The sequence below is a fragment of the Sorex fumeus genome, unplaced genomic scaffold (genome assembly GCF_029834395.1).
Source record: "Sorex fumeus unplaced genomic scaffold, SorFum_2.1 ptg000033l, whole genome shotgun sequence".
NCBI lineage: Eukaryota > Metazoa > Chordata > Mammalia > Eulipotyphla > Soricidae > Sorex > Sorex fumeus.
In genome coordinates, this window is record NW_026606090.1 from 19,878,181 (window position 1) to 19,904,306 (window position 26,126).

The following is a 26,126-nucleotide window of genomic DNA, read 5'->3' on the forward strand; positions in this document are numbered from 1 at the left end:
CACCATTACTTAAACCTTCAACTATACATATTAATCAAGTATGCTTTCTGTACAATCCCCCCAAATTACACAACTATATATTCTGAGTAAATGACATAATCGAAATACATAGTTATGCATACCTAATATTTTCAATATTAGATGTTGTAATAATTTCATCAATATTCCCTGAATGAGGACAAGCATAAAATTTCCTGAAATGTTTTATGTGTACATTTTCTAAATACTTCATAAACTGCAGAAACATTGCAGCTCTGGGTCCAAATATATAGAACAGTCAGCAAGCGCTTGCCTTGTGTGCAATTAACCTGATTCCATGCCCTGCACCACATATGGTCCCTAGAGCAATGCCAGAAGTGATTCCTGAATGCAGAGTTAAGAGTTGAGATTTGAGTTTTTCTGGATGGGGACCAAACCCAAACCCAAAAAAAACAAAATAAAAGTGAATTTGGGGGCCAGAGCAATAGTTATAACAATGGTGGGGTGCTTGCTCTGCACGTGGCTGGTCGTGGCCACCAAAGCACCACTAGGTGTGATCCTTGAGCCAGAGCACCACTAGGTGTGGTCCTCAAACCAAAACCCACTGCAAAAGACAACATTGAAGCTCAAGTCTTCAAAAATGTCCATCATTTTTTCAGCAAACTCCTGGTATAAGAGAAAATACAATACATAAGAGTTCTCTGGTAAAGAGAAAATCAATGTTATTCTCTTAGTTCTTTATTAACTTTTCATCTTTTTTCTATCTTATGTAAACTTTCCCCATAAAACAGGCATTTTTAAAAGATATTATATATGAAAGCCATACATGGTTGTATTAATATAAAAACTAAAAGGCAAGAATAACATAGTATTAGCAAATATTTATAAAATACCTTAAAAGACGCATTATAAATATTTATATTATAGCACAGCAGCAAAGCATATAAAACAGAATTTAACATTATTGTAAATGAAATTGTTTATACACTGGGGAAAGATTTTTGTAGGTCTCTCAATATTTAAAACTGCAATATTCAGTACAGATGTGAAAGGCTAAATTATCGTCAGAACCCCATTGGACGAGGTAGGTGAGTCACAGGAACTGCTATGAACTGCTACTCACTAACATATTTCCCGGATTTCAATCTTCCACATACCAGGAGCCTCAATGCACACCTTTCATTCTCTTTCCCTTAGCAGATGAGTAACAAGTGTCCAAGCTTACTACAGCCATGTCTGGCTTTATGTCTCTGTTCCCAGGCACTTTAATGCCCCCTACCTTTGCCCTGAGAGGTAAACCTCAATTCTCTGCTTTGACCCACCAATGATCTTTCTCATTCCCAAAGCTGAAACCTCAATACCCAGCCACCACATGCTGTGACCCCATCAGATAAACTGCGTGGCACTCTGTAATCCCACCCCCTACTTTACCCCTGCCATCTTAAGTAGTTAACTGATATAATCAAGAAACTTCAAGACAAGCACTGATCTCACCAGTTCCACTATCCTGGTCTCACTGATAATCACACAGTAGCTACAGATGCCAGAATTTAGCAGTCAAAAATATTAGACTTATGATGTGAATGGAATTACTGGATCACTTCTCAGACAACCTGGTATTTGGAGCTCCACTGTTAGCATCAGTAGAGCAGAAGAGCAACAGTAATAATGAAAAGAAATGAAAGAATTAAGCTAATCTCAGGGATGCAGATGAAAGTCCTTGAGTACTTCATAATGTTTGACAATGCCTGAGGATGATTTTAAAGTAATAATTCCTTGTGTTTACTAAACTAAGAAAGTCACTGGGGGATATTTAATAAACTTAAATGAAACCTGGTGGTGAAAATGATAGAATGAATTCAAACAGAAAAGATGGAGTTAAAGAATATATTAGCAGAACTCAGCAGAAAAATTGGAAAACTAAAAATTGCATCAGTGACTTGAAATGATGCACACAGCACCATTAAAGAGGTGGGAATAGGAAAGAAATTTTTGCGGAAGAAAGCTCACTGAAGAATATTTCACGTAGGTAATAGTTAGAAGGACACCTTATAAATTTTAGGAATTCATGAAGGAGGAGGAAGAAGAGAACAAATGGTTAACTATCACTATAACTATCACTATGACCCCATTTATTTATTGATTGAGTGGGTGCCAGTTACGTGTCCATTCATCTCTGTCACATGCTAGTGTAGCCCCATGGCATATTGGGGGTTCTTTCAGGGTCAGGGATATGAGGACCATTATTGCTACTGTTTTTGGCATATCAAGTATGCCATGGGTAGCTTGCCAAGCTCACTGTGTGGGTGGGATACTCTTGATAGCTTGCCAGGCTCTCCGAGAGGGATGGAGACTTTGGGGGCAGCCTCTAATCACCATTTACAGCTGTTCACAGTCAGGCATATATGCTAGCAAGATACTCTCGGTACACTGCCGGGTTCTCTGAGAGCGAGAAGTAGACAATAGAGGTCTTATTGTCACATTCATGGCCACATGCTTCCTGGAACTTGGTTTTATAGTCTCTGGATCTTGGCCGTTGGTGGGGTTACAAGGCAGTTGGTGGGTGTAACTGTCTAGCTGCTGGAATATGGGGAATCTGGGTGGATGAGGCCCAGTCCCAATCAGAGCAGGCTTGGAGATTTCAGCCCCGGATCCCGCACACCTGGGTTCCTCTGCTGGTTCCTTTATGCATAAGGCTCGTCCTAGCATGTGGAGATTGGTCTGAGCATGGCTGTGGCAGGGTCCCAATGGCCAAATGGTTAACAGAAGAGATAAAATCAGATAAGTTTCCATCTCAGTAAGAAGACTTGAGTACTGATCCAGGAAGGCCAGAGAGTAACCAAATGAAATAATATAAAAAAAAATAACACCACTGTACATCATAAAGCAAGGAGACCATAATAATAATAATAATAATAATAATAATAATAATGTGGCAAGAGATGCAAAACTACACATACTAGGGAAAGAATATGTTTTACCTCTGATTTCCTAGTGAAACTCAAGAAGCAAGAAGACAATGGCAAGAAGCAAGAATTACATATTAAAAATGAATGGGAAAAAAACTTTGACAACAAATTTTTGAATCTGTAAGTATATTATTTATAACCTAGACTTCAGTCACTGTCGCTGTCCTCCCATTGTTCATCGATTTGCTCGAGTGGGCCCAGTAACGTCTCCATTGGAGACTTTGTTGTTACTGTGTCTGGCATATCGAATACGTCACAGGTAGCTTGCCATGCTCTGCCATGCGGGCGAGATACTCTCGGTAGATTGCCAGGCTCTCTGAGAGGGGAGGAGGAATCGAACTCGGGTCAGCCATGTAGGCTGCATGCAAGACAAATGCCCGACTGCTGTGCTATCGCTCCAGCCCTATATTTGAAAGAATAATAAAAATATTTCTAGGCAAAATATAGCAGAAAAAAGTGTTGTATCAAAATGAGATCTACAAGTAATACTGATTGACGTGCAGTAAGAAGCAAAAACTATATAATGAAAACAACAACAACAAAAAAATATTTAATGTTGTTTCCAAAAATATTTAATGGAAGCAACAACAACAGCAAAAAATTTAATGGAAAAATCAAACAAAATTCTAATGGAAAAATGACAACAGCCACTGTCACTGTCACTGTCCTTCTGTTGTTCATTAATTTGCTTGAGCAGGCCCAGTAACATTGTGAGACTTGTTACTGTGTTTGGCATATCAAATACATCACGCGGAGCTTGCCAGGCTTTACTGTTCAGGCAAGATACTCTCAGTAACTTGCCAGGCTCTCCGAGAGGAGTGGAGAAATTATACTCGGGTCTGTCATGTCGGCCTCATGCAAGGCAAACTCCCTACCCACTGTGGTATCACTCCAGCCCAGCAACAATCACCATTTATAAATAAATGATAAATTTATACCATTTATTAATAATTATATAATTTATAAATGATTATACACAATTTATAAATAACTTCTATGTCAAAAGGATGGATATATCATGAAACGAAATTCACATTCTGCTACTTACATCTTAATCCTTATAATAAGCTCAGAGTTTGAGCTAAAGGATGAAAAAAAGAGTATGTAGATTAATTATACATTTATAAAGGTATGGAAAGTCATACTTGCTTTTAAAGTCATACATAGCATTTAAGTTAGATAAAATACTAAGATGTAGAGATGGGCATTTCATGCTATTGAAAGCTCAATAAATCAAGAATAATTATTATCAGAATATGTTCGCCAATAGAGGGGCAGAAATTTTCTAGAATAACTATTAAGAAACCTGGACAGATACATTGATGTCAACAAAATATCAGTAGGAGACTTTACACCCACTTTTGGCATTGGACAGAACTACCAGATAGAATATCAGTACAAGAACATCAGGAACATAAGAAAATCAGGAAATAGGGGACATAAATGAAGAACTAGAAGAACTGGAATCTTAGTTAATAGAATCTTCCGACCCCCCAGGACTTAAAAATCTTTTCTAGAGCACAGGGTAGATATTGTGCAGAAGCACTATTCATCTGTAAAATCAGAAAAGTAGAAATCAAATCAAGGATGTTCTCAGAGCACAAAACCATGAAGGTATAAATGAGCCATAGAAAAAGGTGGGAAATGCAGAGAGGAGAGAGAGAGAGAGAGAGAGAGAGAGAGAGAGAGAGAGGGGTCGGGGGAGGAAGAGCAGGAGAGAGAGAGTGAGAGAGAGAGAAAGAAAAAAGTGGGGACATTGGTGGTGGGAAATATACACTGGTAAAGGGGCAGGTGTTGGAACACTATATGACTGACACCCTATCATGAACAGCTTTGTTATTGTGTATCTCACTGTGATTTAATTTTTTAAAATATGGAAACAATAAGTTAATGCTGGTCAAAGAAGAAATCACAGAAAAAAGAAATTTTTTCTTGAAATAAAAGTGTTGTATAAAAGTGTATAAAGTGAAAAGAAGTCACAGTGGAAGAGTTTCAGAAGCCCTAGTCTATATGACAAGTGTTCAATATCAAAAATACAGAAAGTGCTTATACAGCAGAAAAATAAACAATCTGATCAAAAAATAAAGTGACAGATTTGAATAAAAGTTTCTCTGAGCTTGGCGCATCAATATCCAGAAAAGTCTCCAGAAATCTCAGACCAAGGAAGGGTTACCAAGGATTGTTCAGTGTCAATGCCTCTTTATTATCTTCTTATATTAAATTAATTTATCTCATAAAATTACAGTCATCCCTTGCTTTGTTTGGCCTCTGTTTGCCCTTATTGTTGTTTTCAGGTCTCTTACTTTTCATCCCTTTATCATGTTTTAAAAGTGTATTTTAAAAGTAGTGTTACTCTGTTTTCTAATCTGTCTTGTCATTTTGGCACAGAATTGGCAAGTTCAGGCCATTGGTATTTTTAAAAACATTGAAATAAAGATATATATAATGCCAACATTTTGTATGGGCTTTGGATGTTTCTGCAGATAAGTTTTGCTTCCTTAGCTTCATAGAGAGACCATTTAGTACATTTTCTAGTGACTGGTGATGAGCAAGAATTTCTTTAGCTGTTTTTGTCTATGAAGTTTTGTATTACACCATCAAACTTGAATGATAACTTAGTTGGATGAAGCATTCCTGATTCTATCCCTATTTTATTCAACAATTATTTTTGAATAGAGAAAAAAAGTTATTGTAAGTAATGTTAAGTTTTTTTCCATATTTCATTTCAAAACATAAAACCAAAAAAGAAATATTTCAGTAATACATACCAAGAATTTATCCATAATGATCTTTATTTTCACAAATCTTTTAATTTGGATAGCATCTGTATTTTTCTGTGAAAGTGACATAAATAAAATAAATCTTTTAAAATTTATAGTTGTTTGGAATGATTGAATACATTATAAATATATATGCATATAAAATGTACTTAAACAGATGCTAAGCACATAAATATATTCATGCATTCATTCATTCATCATCCTGTTATTCGTCGATTGCCTCGAGCAGGCCCCAGTAATGTCTCTTTCATCCTAGCCCTGAGACTATATTCAAGGCTCTTTAGGAGAATGAGACCCATCATTGTTACTGGTATTTGGCATATTTGGTGCGCCACGGGGAGTTTGCCAGACTCTGCCCTGTGGGCAGGCTATATTCGATAGCCTGCAAGTTTGTCCAGAGTAGGAATGAGATAATAAGATATCATAAAAAGATGTCCTGAATATATACATATATACATAATACATAATACATAAATATATACATATCGTTAAACTGTATATATGCAAATTATAGGAAAATAAGAGGATGAAAGGTCACTATGTACATGAGTGAAATTCCAATGAGAAATTTATAAGCACACCAGAAAATTTAATATTGTTATTATTGGGACGCACAAAATAAATTACTTAAATGAACCAGTATTCCCTTTGATGCACAACATTTATACAGGGACTTCATATGCCTGCTAGTTAACAACTTCCATTAACTTCTCCCAAAGGTTGCTTCTATATTTTCATTAATTTTATGCTTTTAATAATTTATATTCATGTTTTGGCTTATATTCAACAAAGTGCATCTGTTTAAGGGAGAGTTATAAACTGATACTAAGATATACATCCATTTTCATAACTCAATTTTTCATAAAATTTTTTGCATAGTAACTGTGACTAAACACAACATATTTGTTTTCTGTCACTATTGTTTATAATCATCAGTACTAAGATTTCATATAAACATTACTCAATGCATTAACCAACCAAATATATCTGACTACCTTTAGTCCATACTCCTCTATGCCTTGTAATTATTAGTAATTCGTTACATTTGTTGCTATTGAGTGTGTCATTTTAGGTGACATTTTTTAGGGTGGTCACGGTCATGGTCCTCCTGTTGTTCATTGATTTGCTCGAGTGGGCCCAGTAACGTCTCTATCATGAGGATTGTTGTTACTGTGTTTGGCATATCGAATACCTCACGGGTAGCTTTCCAGGCTCTGCCGTGCGGGCAAGATACTCTTGGTAGCTTGCCGGGCTCTCCGAAAGGGACAGAGGAATCGAACTTGGGTCAGCCATGTTGGCCACTTGTAAGGCAAATGCCCTACCAGTGTGCTATTGCTCCAGCCCTTTAGGGTGGTACCAAGGTTATTTCCAGACAGGTGGTTGTAGGTATTAAGTGGCAGTGAAGAGGGCATGATACAGTGGTGGGAACTGGACCTGGGGTTCCAGCTCTTCAAGTCATTTTAGAAATGCATTACATTATTCTACATTAACTTTTTGATGATATATAGGGTTAATTAGACATTTTTCTAATTGTAAATAAAGAATATGTTCAAACCTTTTAAGGGTTTTATTTTTTATTTATCTTCATTTGTTAATTGCAGTTATGTAAAATAGTATAAATATGACTGCTAAGGTCATTCTACATTTACCCCAGAATTAGTAATTTCTGATTTTCTAATGGTCTTGTTTGTATTAATTAGTATGATTTCTTTGTACTGCATCATTCCTGCGGATTTGTATAGATCTTATTAACAATGTCAATTTCTTTGTTTTCTGTGATTTATATAGTTAAACCAGAACTTTGGTTAATTTTCGTTAATATTTTTATTACAGACTTATTAGGGTTCTTTTTTCCCTTTGAAAAGTATCCCTTTTGTAATTACTCTTTTTCAACCGAAGTTTTAGATAGTATCATTAGGAAAATGATGACTGCGGATAATGTGGGCTGATAACCTGCATTATTCAGTATAACCCAGTATATTTTCTAATCTCATGATATATATTAGTGTGTGGCAGCATTAATTTTCACATATGTCTGGATATTTGGGGAGCTTAAGATTAAGTTATACTCATATGTGGAGCGCCCAGAGCATTCTTACTGTGCCAATGACATCTGCATTTTAATATGACAAAGAGAAGAGGAGGGAAGAGGAGGGGGAATAAGGAGATGGAAGGGAAAGATGACTGGAGAGGATAAGATGGGAAAGGATATGAGAAGAAAGATTTTTACCTCAACCATTTGTGGGTGGAGGAAGCATTTCAACATATGAACACAAGCATGTACAGGTAAAGTACTGATTTACATTGATTTACATTGCTAAGTGTAGATGTTAATACATGTTATTAACATGTCTTTTAAATTAGGAAAAGTTATTATTACTAGTTTTATCAGATTCGGTGTTAAAATTTCAAAAGCATTTCTGAAACTATAATGTTAGCGCATGGTTTTTACATAAATTAGCTCTACTTACAAATTTCACTTCAAAATACCATAAAGTATACAGTCTCAGAGTCCTTGAAAAATATAATCTCCAGGTGATAATACAATCTGACTTCAGAGGTTAAGAATGTAAGTGCTTGTGTACGTGTAATTTTACAGCTAATAAATTTGTTGTATTGTGTTAGATTTCTGCTTAATTTTCATCTCACAATAAGGCATTTTTCTTATTTATAATAAGTTTGCTTAGAAGATGGAGTGCTAGTACAGCAGGCAGAGTTATTGCCTTGCACATGGCAGGCAAGTTTGGTTTCTGGCATCCTCTATGGTCCCCTGAGCCCCACCAGGATGGATCTTTGAGCATAAAGCCAGGAGTAAATCCTAAGCACGGCCTCATACAGCCCAAACCAGAACAAAACAGATTGTGTTTATTACAAATTTCAAAATGTCTAAAGTATAGACTTTTACATTATTCTAATTTTTAAAAATTAGCTATAGCACTGTCGCGCCATCCTCCCATTGTTCATTGATTTGATCGAGCGGACACCAGTAATGTCTCCATTGTGAGACTTGTTGTTACTGTTTGTGGCATATCGAATATGCCACGGGGAGCTTGCCAGGCTATGTAATGTGGGCAGGATACTCTTGGTAGCTTGCTGGGCTCTCTGAGAGGAACGAAGAATCGAACCCAGGTCGGCCATGTGCAAGGCAAATACTCTACCCGCTGTGCTATCATTCCAGCCCCAAAATTAGCTATAATGAAGATTATTTACATTGTTTGGTGTTTTTCATTTTGGGGGCCACATCAGTTGGTGCTCAGGGATTACTCTTGGCTCTGAGCTCAGAGATCACTCACTTCTGGCTGGTAGTGGGGGACAATAGAGGATAACACAGCATCAAACCCACTTTGACCGTGTTCAAGGCAAGTAACTTACCTACTGTACTATCTCTCCAGTTCCTCAGATTCTTAACTATAAATTAAAGCTATCAAATTCAAGATAAAAGGAAATCATTTCCTTTCACAATGAAAAACCTAAAATTATAGGCACCTACCAATACCCATTTCTATTCTGTTTAAATTCCCATGCTTCTTAAGTTCTGAAGTTCTTGACTTTTATTATATTTTTGCAAATTGTTTGGAATGGTCATTTTCTATAATTACTTCTAAGTATTGTTCTAATCTGGTTTTTGGGTCACACCCGCTGATGCTCAGGGATTATTCCTGGCTCTGCACTCAGGAATCACTCCTGGAGGTGCTCGGGGGACCATATGGGATGCTGGAAATTGAACCCGGGTCAGCCGCGTGCAAGGCAAATGCCCTATCCATTGACTATCTCAAGCCCCCTTATGGCAGAATCTCCTGCCTCCGTGCCAGGCTGCTGTCATGGGGGTATCTCGGAGGGGGGCGGGTTGAGTTTCCCTCACTGTCCCAGGTAGAATCTCAGCAGCCGAAAAACCTCCAGAACCCAGACACAGCCTTGCTCAAGGCCACTCTCCACATGCTCAGACAAACCTCACACATGAAGGAACCGGCAAACGAACCCAGGTATGCAGCACCCGTGACTGAGATCTCCAGGCCTGCTCAGATCGAAGCTGGGCTTCCTCCACCCAGATCCCCCATTTTCCAGTATCTTGGCAGTCACACCCCACAAACTGCCTCCAGAGCCTTGTAATCCCACACGGCAGAGCCTGGCAAGGTACCCATGACATATTCAATATGCCAAAAACAGTAACAATAACGGATCTCATTCCCTTGACCCTGAAAGAGCCCCCAATAAGCCATTGGGCTATGCTAGCACTTGACAGGGATGAATGGAGACATTACTGGAGCCCACTCGAGCAAATCGATGAACAAGTGGGATGACAAGTGATACAAGTGATTTTTTAATATGTATTTATTGTTTGTGATGCTTTGTATATGATGCCAAGTAATTGCTATTAAGTTTTTGTTTTGGTTGTTGTTGTTGTTTTTTGGGGGACAGGGTGAGATATTTGGCTCTGCTCAGCACTTACTCTTCACTCGGAGCTCAGGGATCATTTTTAGAGTTGCACTAAGGGGCTGGGGATTGAACCAGGTTGATTGCTTGCAAATCAAGAGCCTTATCCATTGTACTTTCTCACAGCCCACATGAAGTTATTTAACATTTGACATAGTTGTATGTTAATATTTTCAACATTCCTCCTTAGAGATTAAATAAATTATGCACAGAATGGTTATGTTACTTTCCCACATGTTGACAGCCTCGTAATTTATTAAATAGAGTCTGTTCAAAGCTGAGCTATTTCTTCTAACTCATTACTTAGTGCAGATTAATTTAATGAATGTAGAATCCTGTGACATGTTGACTTATTTTTTGTGGTAGTACTACATTTCAATAGCAAAAGTTATGTTTCATAATATTCAACATTCTATTGCAGTTGTTTTCAGACTGGCATAAACTTCGGATTATATTTCAGTTTGACTATAAATGTTTTATCCTCTATATATTTTTGATACCTATGTATTTGTGATATCCTTGGAGAACTGCTTTATGACCTTTACTATTTTCAATATTCTTTCCAAAACAAATGAAAACAAAGTCAGAGTTATATGGAATTTGTCATAAACTAAATCCATTTAATAAACTACTGTTGTTTTTCTTTAGCAAAATTTCAAATTTTCTTCAGATAATGTAGAATAAAACTTAGTTTTAGCACTAATTGATAAAATACAACTTTTAGAAACAATCTTAACAAGGAATCAGTAACATATACACATTTTAAGATATTATTATAATAAGCTGCAATTATTAAAAAATGTGTTACCTCCATTTAATTAAATATTTGACTAAAATCCAATGAAAATTTTTAACTCTATAAATTTAATATATTTTACTATTTTGTATAAAAAAGAAGCATGTATATAAAAAGCATTTGAAATCCACAAAAAATGAGGTCAATAATTTCCACAAAACTATTTATATTAGAAAAAGGAATTAAGGCCCATTCTTATTTTCCAGACATACATAGAACAGTAAATACATTAATAGATATTGATGAAGAATTTTGAATTTAAAAGAATAAGTATAGCACTTTAACAAAAAGATCACATCTTTTTTGTAGAGAAAATGATTTCAAATAAGAATTATTATATCATTTTATTAAAATTATGCTTTTATAAATATACATTTTACCAGATATATTAAAATAACTGAAGCATCTATTCTAATATTTTAAGAATACTATCTCCAGTTCAGGAGATTTAACTTAAAATTTTGCTTTATTTCATCTTTTAAATTTTATATTAAAATAATAGATTTTGCAAAAAAACTAGAGAAAAGAGCTTACAGAGAAATAATCATCACAAAAATTCAATAATTATTATGTGTAAATTTGTAAAACTGTAATTAAAATAAAAATTTCTTTTTTTAACTATTGTGCTCCAAACCCACAGTGCTCCAGAAACTATGTAGTGCTGAGTATTAAATTCAGGTCCTCACATATGCAAGACATATATATATGTATATATGTATATATATATATATATATATATATATATGCTCTACCACTTGAAGCACATATTCATCCCTTAGAGTTGTTTTGTTTGTTTTTAGCTCATCAAGTATGCATTTATTACTTTGGCATAGCCATTGTATAACTGAATGTAGATGTATTAAAAACGTCTTACAAAAGAAGTTTAAGTTATAGTTTAAATGTACTTTCTAAATACAACAAATTCCAACATGAATAAATATAAAATTAGAGCAAAGATTTCATAAACAGTGTTACTTACCTCTGACTTCACAATAATCTTGTAGAACGGATCTACCAATTGGTTGTTCTGATCATTTTCTTTTGAAAGGGGGGACTCAATTCTATTATCATGTATTTGATAAAGTATATGTTCATATGTAGTTGCAGTTTCCAAGGGTTCAATTCCATAAGTGACATTCTCCAGCTGCAATAATCCCCTGAAAGAGAAAAAAATAATATAAATTCCAGTTTTAAATATAAATAAGGGAGTCCAAGAGAAAGCACAGCAGGTAGGTGCACATATTTGGGATGGGGGCCTCAATATCTGACATCCCACCCCACTAGGAGTGATCCCTGAACACAGAACCAGGAATAAGCCCTGAGCACTACCAGGTGTATTCCCCCCGCAACCACAATACTATCTCAACCACAAATAAATGAAGAATAGATCAGTAGCGAACAAAAAGGGCTGGAGCTATAGCACAGCAGGTAGGATGTTTGCCTTGCATGCAGCCAACTCGGGTTCAATTCCTCCGTCCCGCTCAGAGAGCCTGGCAGGCTACCAAGAGTATCCCACCCCCATGGCAGAGCCTGGCAAGCTCCTCATGTCATATTCGATATGCCAAAAACAGTAACACCAAGTCTCACAATGGAGACGTTACTGGTGCCCGCTCGAGCAAATCAATGAACAATGGGAGGACGATGCTACAGTGCTACAGCAAACAAAAATGTTTAGAAGTTGTGCTTTTAGTGTGATTAATAAATGCATATCTAGTAAACTTTTCCTGTACAGATCTTGTGATTGTAATTCTGTCTGGAGGAAAAATAGAACAAAAACATAGTAACAAGAGGATATGAAATATATCTATAAAGAAACATAATCAAAGTCATATATTGTTATCACCATTATACCCTTCAAAAGGTTCCTTAATTTAAGGAAATGCTAGATCAATATTTCTCAACTGGAGTCACATGACCAACCACATGGCACACACACATACCCACCAGGTACCTTTTTTTTTTCAATCAGCAATGTGTTTATTAGCTCTCACACGGGGGGTTTTATACATACATTTCAGGGGGCAATCCACGTGTATCACATTTACCTTGTCGCTCAGTACAGATGTTAGTTAGTTAACGATTTACAGCTCCTGCTTTCAGGGCCAGGTGTATTAGCTCAGGCAGATGGTAACTATTATATCCTTCATCCTCAACCAGAGTGCCTATGTGTGCCCCTGTAAACAGTGCTGGCTCTTTCTTTCAGGACCTGGGGATTTGGTCAAAGTCTCAGGCCGGCTACTGAGACCCCAACATCTCCCCCTTTTTGCTTTATGTAAGAGCCAGCTGCTGAGGGCCACCCAGCAGCCTCACGCTGGGGCTTAGGGGTCGTGCCTGTCTTACGTTGCCTCCTCTAAGGTCTTACCTGTCACGTGACCAACCATAAATTGAAGGTTCAGAGAAGGACATACTAGATACTCAACCATCTACATCTCTGAAATGCACAATTACCTGAGTCCTGAACAAGTGCTCAGTGTCACAACTGATTCGGGAATCTCTGCAGCATATCCTTGATAAAAGCAGTGACCCTAAATAAGAGTGCATGAAGATGTATTCCTAAATTAATTTGTTTTTGGTATCATACATTATCAATTTAGATTATCCACATTAAGACTTAGCAAATACCATATTATTACTCATTGAATATTCTATTTTCTATTTGTCTGACAGCTCTTCCTTTTACTTCTTATAAATAATCATAATTTCTATTCTCTCCCAAAATAATCATGTCTTCAAATTTTGACAAGTTTTATTTTCTTCTTTCTTTTCTCAACCATGCCCCCCTTTTAATTATTATTTACAATATTGTTCATTACAGTTTCATACAGTTCTAAACAACATACACCACAAGAGTGACTTTTCTCCTTCACCAGTGTTCCAAAAACCCCTCCCAACTACCTCCCTCACTCACCAGGACAGCTCAGTTCTCTAAACCATTTCTCAAATTCTGTTGCTGTTGCTCATATGTTTTCCCTTACTACGATTCTTTATATTCCCTATATGAGAGTGGTCATTTACCTCACTCAACATGATATCCTCTAGCCTCACCCATATACTGGAAAAGGAAGAGTTCATTTTAATCTATATTAAAGCAGTAATTCAATAATGCATATATGTACCATTGTTTCTTTATCTAGTCATCTGTTCTTGGACATTCAAATTTGTTTCCAGAATCTGGCTCCTGTGACTAGCACTACAATGAATCTTTTCAAGTGCCTTTCCAAAATAGTGCTTTTTGGTGCTTGAGGTAGACACCAATAAGTGGAATTACTGGACTGTATGGAAGCTCAATGATTAGTTTTTGAGAAGGGTCCACATTGTTTTCAAATGAGATGAACCAGCAGTGATTGAGAGTTCTTTTTTAAACTATATATGTACACCAGCACTGGTCATTTTTGTTCCTTTTTATTATGAATTCAAATCTTAATGGAATGAGTTGATATCCCACTGTTCATTGATTTGTATTTCACCATTATAAATGATAGAGAGCATTTTTCCATATACCTATCTTTAAAGAGATTGTGGAATGTCTTTTGCACATTTTTAAATTTATCATTATACTCTACAAATGATTTAGATAACTTAGATATTAGCTATTTGTCAGATTGGTGATGAGGAAATATTACCTCTCATTCTGTGGGGTTTATTTGCATATTCATTTTCATTTTTACTTATTTTGCAGAGCAGGCAAAAGCTTCTTGATTTGATATAATCCTTCTTATTTTAATCTTTGCTTTTCTTTTCTTGGCCAATGGCATTGAGTCCTCATGAGGATTATTACTATACTTTCCTCTGAATAATTTTTGGATTCCGGTTTTGACTAAGACCTTTATTCTACTTTGATTTTATTTGTAAGTGTGGTATGACATAAGAGTCTGAGTTCATTTTTGGACATATGACTGACCAGCTCACCCAACAAGATTTGAAGAAGCTTCTACTGCTCTGCTACAAGCTTAAAGCTCCTTTGTCTGTTATTATTATTGTTGTTATTATTATTATTCATGATCTGTCTCTGGGATAACAATTCTGTTTTATTAGTCAATGAATCTGTCTTTATTCAGGTACCACATTATCTTGACGACTATGGCTTTATGTTATAATGTTGGGGAAAGAGAAGTGTCCTGTATTTTTTTCCTAAGATTTCTTTGACTCTTTAAGCAATCTAATTACTTCTTATGTACTTCAACAGAAATTTGTCTATGTCTCTAAGTAAAAGTCGTGGGTATTTTTATAAAGACTGAAAAAAAATTGTATAGTGCTGAGGGTAATACTGTCATTTTAGCAATGTTGATCTTTCCAAATCATTAATAGGAGATGTGCTTCTATTTCCTCCTGTCTTATTTGTTTTAGAAGTAATTTATATGCCTGATATGTGCTGTATCTAGTGCCAGACATTTAAGACTAAATATTCCAGTCTTTCACCAAGTCTCATTGATTATAGAAAGACAACCAATCTAATTCTTGCTATATTTTAAACTTTTGGTTAGGAGCATGGTATAAAGATAGAAACTCTTATTTCCAAGACTGATTCTCATAAGTATTAGTTTATCTTGTCTAAGTTGAATACCTGGACTTTGAAAATTTCACTCTGCTTTCACTGAAAATCCTATAATTTCCATATAATATAACACATACACTATTATATGTTTTATCATCTCAGAAAATGTGCAATCAAATTTTTCATTAAAGACATAAAATAATCTCCCCCATTTTCCCCCAAAATACATCTCATAAGCTATCTTTATATTTGGTTATACGTTGTGCAAATTGCAGCTGTTTGAGCATTCCTAAAGTCCGAATAACTGGAGTGTTGCTTTGCTTAACCTCCCTTCTATGATTACGAATTTCATTCAACCAAATTGAATGTAATAACCTTTCTTTGCTTTTTTGCCCTCTGAGAGAAAATTTCAAGTTGGCACATATCTGAAAACAGATGTCATGTGTATTTTTTATGTTTATAACTTATAAATATAGAGAAATTTTTAGCATCTACCATATTTTAATTCCACTATCTCAATGAAACATAACAGTTAAATCTAAGCAATCAATCATATCTGCTTTTTAGAAAAATTCCTGTGGCAATAAAAATTGTGTCTTATTGACTAAAGCTAACTTTCTCATATCCTTTAATTTTTTTCTCATGCTTGCTTGCATTTGGGGCTATACTGAAAATGTCTGTGCTTTATAAGGAAGTAAATATATCTGTATTAATGATTCTTTGCATCCTCACTTTCCCTGAGGCCTCTCTAGGTTATTTCCACCATTTTCTCCATGACTCAGTTCCCATAATCTCATTTAAATTTTCTCATTGAGTTTAAAAGCTTTTTACTTCCTTTACCTATATATTTTTTTGTTCTTTATCTTATACTCCTACTATTAATTCCAAAGACTTTCCCAACATATGATTTTTGTAATGAAGGTTCAGGTAATTATTAAATTATTCAATTAAATATGCTTTTATAGTAATTACGGCATGTACTTGAATTTATGATATTTTTGATCAATCGTTGTATTGGGTATAAAATATTCTTTTTCTTTTAGCACATACTTGCTTTAATCATGTTCAAATATTAATAGTCTAGCATAAAACAAAACTTACTTTTATGAATGAAGAATCTGGAGAAAATATTCCTGAGCTGTTGCTTAAGTATAGATGGAAATGAGGATCTAAAAATGATCTAATTCAACAAAAACATGACACTTTATTGCAATAGTATAATTAATTTAACAATTTCTACAAAAATTAATTTAATTTAATACGGTTTTATGAGTTCAACTACCTTAATAGGCTTATAGCTCCATTGCATACCTGTGTTTTGATCAGATATGTGTGGAAATAATAATATAACTAGACACCAGGTATGAGTGTTATAATGACACATGCAATATGTGTAAGAGAAACAAAGTTTCTAAATCAAACACTTTACAGCATCAATGTTAAAATATTTGAATAGTAAAAACATTTAAACTATTGCTTTTTGCTTTTAGTGTTCATGTTAACTTTCAGTTTTATTAAAAAATAATGCAAGTTATTTTGATTCCACTTGACTTCATCCTGAAGCCTAGGGAAAGGCCTGACTCCTCAGAAGAATATGCCTTTCTGTATCAGAGGGACAGGAGAAATCAGAGAACCCACTTAGCTTTTAAAGTCTTTCTTTCTTAAAGCAAGATACCACTGTTTTGCTCAAATTTCATAAGTGATTTATGTACATACATGCCTAGTACAAGTATGGTACAAAATATACAACTATTAGAAGAGTCCTCAGCTTCCCATAGCCAGACGCAGTTCCGCATGTGCAGTTAGTTCCATTTTAGATGTTGCCATTCCACTTTTTAAACTTTCCTCAAATTCCTGGGCTCTTTCTGAGACTGGGAAGTTATCAATTTACCCAAGATCATAATTCTGCCACAAATGCTGGTCTCACAGGCGACTAAGAAATAAAGGGGCAAATCTTGGGCATAGGGTGAACTGTATAACTTATAAGGCCTTAAAAGAAGAGACGGTTTCCAGCAGACTAAGTATGAATAAAAGATGATAATCCTACTTTACCAACACAATTGGGATCTAAATTAACAGACATTTCTGGGAAACAGCTGGGAGTCCTCGGAGCGATAGCACAGCGGGTAGGGCGTCTGCCTTGCACACAGCCAACATGGTCGACCCGAGTTCAATTCCTCCGCCCCTCTCGGAGACCCCGGCAAGCTACGAGAGTATTCGATATGCCAGACACAGTAACAATAAAGTCTCCAATGGAGACGTTACTGGGCCCGCTCGAGCAAATCGATGATCAACGGGAGGGCCTTTACTTTACAAAGACTTAGTTTTCCTATAAAAGCACTACAATCAGAGCCATACTTAGTCCTGTACTAAATTCCTCTCCAGCTGGAGAGATTCTCTTACGCTAATAAACTTGTCCATCTTTCGAATTTAATCTAAGTATCTTTATTATTCAATATGTTCATTTCATTGTCAAGCAGGAAAATACTGAAGAGGTCAGGAATCTTGAACCAACAGAGACTCCACAACCATCACTAAAACATCATTTACAGAGAAGAAAATTACTGTAAGACCAGAGTTCATTGTTGAAGAACTAGGATTTTTCATGGACTTCTAACTCATTTCAAGATTAGAATGAGTAGGGTAAGTAGGATAGGCCTTTCTCAAAGTACTTTTACAAGTAATATCTTTACGAATTTGCTTGGTTTTATATTCTTTTGCCCTTTCTCCTCCCCTCCCACTCCCACCTTTCCAAACAGCTCAGAGCACGTGGACTGCTCCCTGAAACTAATAGTTCAGTGTTGAACCTAGATGGGTTATACTTCTGGGAATGCCCAGGCTATGAGTGCTTTTGTTCTAGGAACATTATGGTGCTGGAGACAGAACTCTCTGGTCTTGTGAATGCAGGGCACATGCTGCACCACTTTATGCTCCTTTCTCTGAGCTTATATTCATGCTTTATTTTCTCTCGTTCCTGGCAACTTTCCCTTTTCTTCAATTCAAATAAAACCATAGAGCATACCAGATAAAAGTTGGCATTATTCAGTTTATATAATTAAAAATGTATTCAAGGAAAAGCTCTGGATGCCCTTGGTTTGTTGACACACAAGTTAAAGAATAGTAAGTCTGGCACAAGGGCAGAACCACATTTTAATAACATAAGCATATATTACTGGAGGTGGTATAAATAAGAATCTAAAAGCTATTCCAAGGTTAAAAAGTAGTAAAGAAACAAACCCTGAAAGCATAATTAGAAGAAGAAAACTTTGATCTGCAGTTTTATACACCTTGTGACCTCAAAATTATATTTTTGCTTACATATGAAGTTAACAAAAATGTCGAGTTTAATAAGGAATAACATCAAAATTAAAATGGCTGTAAAATAAAAACTATGTACAATATAAATAGAACAAATAAAAAATTAAAACAAAGCAAAAATTAAAAAGAAAGTTTCTAATGATGTGGAACTGATTGAGAAAATAATTTCAAGAAAAGTCAGTAAACTTACGAAGTATATTTTTAAGAAATATATTAAGTGTGCTACTTCAAGAAATAAAAGAGGACATGAGGAAATGGAAACACATCCCCTGCTCATGGATTGGGAGAATTAACATCATCAAAATGTCAATATTCCCCAAAGGATTATATAGGTTCAATGGGATGCCTATAAGGATACCCATGATATTTTTCAAAAACATTGATCAAACACTCCTGAAATTCATATGAAACAATAAACCTCTTGAATAGCTAAAACAATCCTTGGGAAAGAAGATGGGTGCCATCACCTTCCCCAACTTCAAACTCTATTACAGAACAATAGTAATTAAAACAACATGGTATTGGAATAAAGACAGACCCACAGATCAATGGAATAGAGTTGAATATCCTGGCACAGACCCTAAAATATAGCACTGTAGCACTGTCCTCTCGTTGTTCATTGATTTGCTCGAGCAGGCCCAGTAACGTCTCCATTGTGAGATTGTTGTTACTGTGTTTGGCATATCAAATACATCATGGATAGTTTGCCAGGCTTTGCCATGTGGGCGAGATACTCTCAGTAGCTTGCAAGGCTCTATGAAAGGGGGGGCAGAGGAATTGAACTTGGGTTGGCCAGGTCGGCCACATGCAATGCAAATGCCCTACCTGCTGGTTTATCACTCCAGCCCACCCTAAAATATACAATCACCTAATATTTGATAAGGGAACAAGAAATATGAAGTGAAGCAAAGAAAGCCTCTCTAAGAAGTGGTGCAGACTGTAGCAATAGCACAGCAGGTAGGGCGTTTGCCTTGCATGTGGCCAACCCAGGTTCGATTCCCAGCATCCCATATGGTCACCTAAGCACTGCCAAGAGTAATTCCTGAGTGCAGAGCCAGGAGTCACCCACCCCTGAGCATCGCTGGGTATGACCCAAAAAAAGCAAAAAAAAAAGTGGTGCAGACACTCAAATGAATCTCGGACCTGAGCAACTTGCAGCAGAGATGGCCTGAGACTTTGCTATAGGACCTCTCCACTGAACTGCTCCAGACAGGGGCAGGTCTTGTCCCTCCGCCTGCCCTGTAAGAGCTCCGGCAGGCGCCATTTTCTAGAAGTCAGCGAGAAGCTCCAGTTATGAGAAGTGGTAATGGCAAATCCCAAGTCTCACGGGACAGTGGAGGAGTGGATCCTCCTCCTTCCCTCCACCCTGATGCGACGCCGAGATGATGCCACATCCTCCCACCATCTACTGAAGCTCCCACATGGCCACGATCCAGAGACACACAAATGAATCTCTGACCCAAGCAGACTTGCTGCAGTTATTTCTTCCGACCCTAATTATTAAAATCTTAGAATTTCTAGAGTGCACAGCCACATGACATTATATTATATCCATAACAAGCAATACAAAACGTATTGTCCAGCATTGCATTCTCAGCAGGTATGAGGGGTGGTAGAACTGGTCTTGAAATACTGAAGGTAGCTAAAGTAGAGAAAAAATATTTGCAAATTGTCTACCACATCAGCAGGAGGAGGTGTGGAATGGGGGAGGGGGGATATAGGGAATTTTGGTGGTGGAAAACGTTCACTAGTAAATGGATGGATTCTTTGTTTGTTTGTTTGTTTTTGCTTTTTGGGTCACACATGACACTGCACAGGGGTTACTCCTGGCTCTGCACTCAAGAATTACTCCCAGCGGTGCTCAGGGGACCATATGGGATGCTGAGAATTGAACCTGAGTCAGCCACGTGCAAAGCAAACTCCCCACCTGCTGTACTATCACTCCAGTCCCAAGGATGGGTGTTTGATGACTATATGATCAAAGTTCAAACATGAAATTTTTGCTACTGTATCTCACGGTGAATAAATAAATAAATAAATAAAAGTGGTGCTGTAAAAACTGGACAGTTTCATGTAAAAAAAGAAAATGAACTGTGACCTCTACCTAACATCATGCACAAAAGTCAGATAAAAATGGGTTAAAGACCTTAAAGTCAGACCTGGATTCATAAGATACAATGGCAAAACATAGGCAAAACCCTCCACAATATTTAAACTCAAGGCATCTTCAAAGTTGAAACACTGCTGACCAAGCAAGTGAAAGCAAAGATTAACAAATAGGACTACATTAAACTAAGGAGCTTCTGCATCAGTGCTGGTGCAGATGCAGGGAGAAAGGGACCTTTATTCATTGCTGGTGGGAATGCAGGCTGGTCCAACCTTTTTGGTTTTAAACAATATGAACGTTCCTCAAAAAACTAGAAATTGAGCTCCCATTTGACCCAATAATACCACTTCTGGGAATATACCCTGGGAATCTAAAGACACACAGCAGAAACACCATCTGCATTTTTATGCAGCACTATTCACAATAGCCAGAAGCTGGGAACAACAACCTGAGTGTCTGAGAACAGATCAATGAATAAAGAAAATATAGTACATCTACACAATGGAATACTACACAGCTGTTAGAAAAATGAGGTCCTGAAACAGACTTGGAAACTATCATGCTGAGTGAAATCGGTCAGAAGGAGAGGGACAGATATAAAATGACTATGTTTATTTGTGGGATATAAAAAAATTTATGACACATCCAATGCCAGGGAAAACTGACCAGGAGGACTAGTCAATGGTTGATCAATGGTGATAGGAGATCAATGGTATTTAACATAGAGGAGCATCCATTATGACAACACTCGTTGGAAATAATCACTCTGGACAAGAACTAAGTGCTAAAAGCAGGTAAAGGGATGTACCTGATAACCTTTCGACATCTGTGTCACAAACCATAATGCCTAAAATGAGAGAGAGAAAGAGAAAGACAGAGAGGAGAGAGGTGCCTGCCATAGAGACAGGCTGGTGGGGGATGGCTAGAAGAGGTGGGAGGGAAACTGGGGACACTTGTTCTGGAAAATTACACTGGTGGAAGGATGGGTGTTGGAACTTTGTGTGACTGAAATGCAATCATGAACAATTTTTTAATGCTCTATCTCACAGTGATTCAATAAAAAATATTTAAAAAGTTAAAAAATAAATTTAAAAAAGTAAATAATCATTTTGATGGAGGTTATTGATAACAAAGAAGACTCATGCATGATAATAAGAGATGTATGGGAACACTAATCATTAATAACCAATTTTTCTGTGAACTTAAACATAAGACATATTAAAATAAGAGTATTAATGATGAATTGAAATTGGAAAACCATATGAACAGGAATATTAATACAGGAAACAGTCACTATTTAGACAAATTAGTCAATTAAAATGGTGCTAAAATTAGATATGAAATTTAAGCATTGTATTGTCTTTGGAAATTGCCATTTTTTGGGAACTTTATTGCTTTTTCTTTCTGTTTTTTGATGAGAGATCCTGAATGGTTTTTTAGGGGCCCAGCGACTAGTCCTGGTGAAACTTGGCCTAGTTGTGCTACCAGTTCAACGCAGATAGCCAGGAATACAGTGCTGCTTGGACTCTGCAGTGATAAGGACTGCAGGGTCAACCATGGTGGTTGAAAATTGTCAGGGACACACAGGAAAATGTTGATTAGGCCATACAGTGCTGAGGATTGAATCTAACTGTATTATTTCCAGGCCCACTCTTTTAGAATATAATTATACATCCTTTCAGAGACCATAATATACTGTAAAATGCAAGTATTAACCACTGCCTCTCTTAAATTTTCTGTGAAAATTCACTCAGTTATACATTCATATTGATCAGAAAAATAGTGCATAATAATGCGTGATCAATAAATATCAACTGATTTTGTTTTTCATCACAATAATCATTATTAGTTCTACTGCTATTTATACTTCCTGGTAATTCCAAGCTCAGTTTCAACAAAATCTGTTATGCAAAAGTATATACACTCCTGTTCCTCCCCAGCGCTGTGCCAGTCTTCTTCCTCCCACAGGTCAGTTAGTCCGTCAGTATTTGAACCCGAGACTTGGCTTTCTCCATGTACTCACCCCAGGCATCCTCTAGTACCCTGAGATGCTCACCATCCCTGATCCTCTTCCTGTTCATCCCCAATGCTGTTCCAGTATTCTTCCTCGCACAGGTCAGTTAGTCCATCAGTATTCGAACCCGGGACTTGGCTTTCTCTGCGTACACACCCCAGTCATCCCCTATGATCCTGAGGTGTTCACCAGCCCTGAACCTCTCGCTGTTTGTCCCCAAGGCTGAGTTGGTCTTCTTCCTCCACCAGGTTGTATCCCCCACACCCCACAAAATGTACCGGTAGGGGCGTGGCCTCTTCAGTAGTGGGTGTGGCTTCTGTAGATGTGGGCATGGCCTAACTTTGGGCGGGCGGCTGTTCATGTGGCCACAGGTGATCTACTCATACCCAGCAATCTCAAATAACATCTCAGTCTCCATACCTCCAAACCAACATGAAGAAACAATGCAAATCCACACCACGAGGGGAGGACAATGAAAAGAGTTCAGAAGCCTCAGTAGGTGCTACTCACCTAGGGACCTCTCTGAGAAAGAATTCAGATATAAAGTAATAAAGATGTTGAATGAACTCAATGAAACAGTGAGACAGATGCCTAGTAAATTAAAGGAGGACATGAAAGAAACAATTCAAGAAAATACGGGCAGAAATGAGGGCAGAAATTGGAAAGCTATGCACAGAAATGTCACGAATAAAAGATTCCGTAGATTAAATTAAAAACTCAGTCTGAGCCCTCAGCAGTAGAATGGTCAGAGCTGAAGATAGAATCAGAGAGCTGGAACATCAGCTGCACCAAGCCTACAGGCAACAACAAACAATGGCAAGAGACCTCAAAATAGGTCTAGAGAGAATCAGGGTTCAAGAAGATGATTCCAAGAGGAACAACATTAGAATCATTGGAGTACCAGTAGGTCAGGGAAACAATCCCAATAAAAAACCACGATTCAACAAATCATTGTTGAAAAATTCCCAGAGCTGAAAAATGCAGCCATTCAGATTCAAGGAGCCCAAAGAGTGCCAGCTAAAAGAGACCCTAACAAAAACACTCCAAGACATACCATAGTTAGAATTATGGATGCCGCTTATAGAGACACAATACTGCAAGCAGCAAGGTCAAAGAAGAAACTCACATACAAAGGAGCACCCCTGAGATTCACAGCTGACCTATCAGAGGAAATCCTCCAAGCCCGAAGGCAATGGTGGGATATAGTTAAAAAAACTCACTGAAATGAAGGCTTCACCAAGAATACTCTATCCCGCTAAATTCTCACTCAAACTCGAAGGAACGGTACACTATTTTTGGATAAACAGCAGCTCAGGAACTTCATGGACTCAAAACCAAACCTTAAAAAAGCCTAAAGGGCTTACTATAAGACAAGACAAACCCTACAAGCACAATAAACCCTTACAGAAAGATGACACAAAACTCTGTAACAATAATCTTTCTCAATGTCAACAATCTAAGTTTACCAATTAAGAGACACAGAGTGACAAAATGGATTCAGAGACAGAACCCAATATTCTGCTGCCTACAAGAAATTCATCTGAACAGTCAGAGCTAACACAAATTTGAAGTTAAAGGATGGAAAACAAACCTGCAAGCAAACAGCTCCCTCCAAAGAGCTGGGGTTGCCGTACATACATATATATCTGACAGCATAAATTTTAGGTTGAAAGAGATTAGAAGGGACAGCAAAGGCCATTTTATATTCATCAAGGGATACATACAACAGGAAGAAATCACACTCTTAAATGTATACACACCTAGTTAGGGAACAGCTAAATATTTAAAACAACTGCTAACAGATCTTAAGGAGGATGTTGCTAGGAATACAATAGTAGCCAGAGACTTCAACACCACCTTATCACCTCTGGAGAGATCAACAAGAACAAAACTCAGAAAAGAAACATTGGCTTTGAAGGACAAAATAGAGAGAGGGATTATAGACCTATACAGAGCTTTGTATCCCCAAAAGAAAGAATACACAGTCTTCTCCAGTGTGCATGGAACATTTTCCAAAATAGACCATGTGCTAGGCACAAAACATACCTCAATAGAATCAGGAAGATAAAAATAGTATCAACAATCTTTTCAGACCACAATGCACTGAGAATAGAGTGAATCATACACAGACAAGAAGAACCAAATCAAACACCTGGAAATTAAACAACTCAATGATGAACAATGACTGAGTCAGGAAGGAAGTCAAGGACAAAATCAAAAGATGCTTGAAAACAAATGAGAATGAAGACATGAGCTACCAGAACCTATGGGATGCAGCTAAAGCTCTGTTAAGCTTTATACTTTTGCAAGCATTTCTCAGGAAGGAAGAAAGGGCCCACATAAACAACTTGACTTCACAGCTCAAGATCTTAGAAAAGGATCAACAAAGGAGCACAAATCAGGCAGAAAGAAAGAGATCATAAAACTTAGAGCAGATATCAACGACATGGAAACCCAAAAAACAATCTGAAAGATCAGTGAAAGATCAGCTGGTTCTTTGAGAAAATAAACAAGATAGATAAGCCACTAGCAAGACTCACAGAGAGAGAGAGAGAGAGAGAGAGAGAGAGAGAGAACCCTAATAAACCAAATCAGATGTGAAGGGGAATATCAAAACAGAAATCAAAGAAATTCAAAAGATCATCAGAGACTACTTCGAAAGTCTATGTGCCACAAAACAAGAAAACCTAGAAGAAATTGATAAATTCCTGAATTCCTGTTATCTCCTAGGCTGAATCAAGAAGATCTACAGTACCTGAATAAACCTGTTAACTTCAAGGAAATTGAAGCTGCAAACAAAAGTCTTTCCAAAAACCAAAGCGCAGTACAGATGGATTCATTAGCTATTTTTTCCAAACATTTAAAGAGAACCTATTGCCAGTTCTTCTCAAGCTTATCCAGGAAATTGAAGAAACAGAAACTCTCCCTAACAGTTTTTATGAAGCCCGTATCTCTCTAATACCAAAAGAAAACAAAGACACCACAAGAAAAGAAAACTACAAGCTGATATCCCTGATGAACACAAAATCAAAGAAATACTACAAAAAAATCTCAACAAAATACTAGCAAATATAATTCAATAACTCATCAAAAAGATCATACACCATGACCAAGTGGAATTCATTCCAGAGATTCAAGGATGGTTTAACATTCGGAAATCAATCAACATACTCCATCATATCAACAAAAGAAAAGATAAAATTCATATGATCATATCAATAGAAGCAGGGAAAG

At 36.8% G+C, this 26,126-nt stretch overlaps 1 protein-coding gene across 1 annotated transcript in view; it reads right to left on the reverse strand.

Moving 5' to 3' along the window:
* LOC130026000 (A disintegrin and metallopeptidase domain 3-like) overlaps nt 1-26,126 on the reverse strand; it is a 110,880-nt gene that overhangs the window by 47,268 nt on the left and 37,486 nt on the right. Inside the window, exons 5-9 of the mRNA XM_056116658.1 lie at nt 16,555-16,633; nt 13,407-13,483; nt 11,938-12,115; nt 11,864-11,866; nt 5,717-5,782 (exon numbers count right to left, since the gene is read on the reverse strand). Of these exons, the coding sequence (XP_055972633.1) occupies nt 5,717-5,782; nt 11,864-11,866; nt 11,938-12,115; nt 13,407-13,483; nt 16,555-16,633 (403 nt within the window). The remainder of the gene's footprint in view (nt 1-5,716; nt 5,783-11,863; nt 11,867-11,937; nt 12,116-13,406; nt 13,484-16,554; nt 16,634-26,126) is intronic.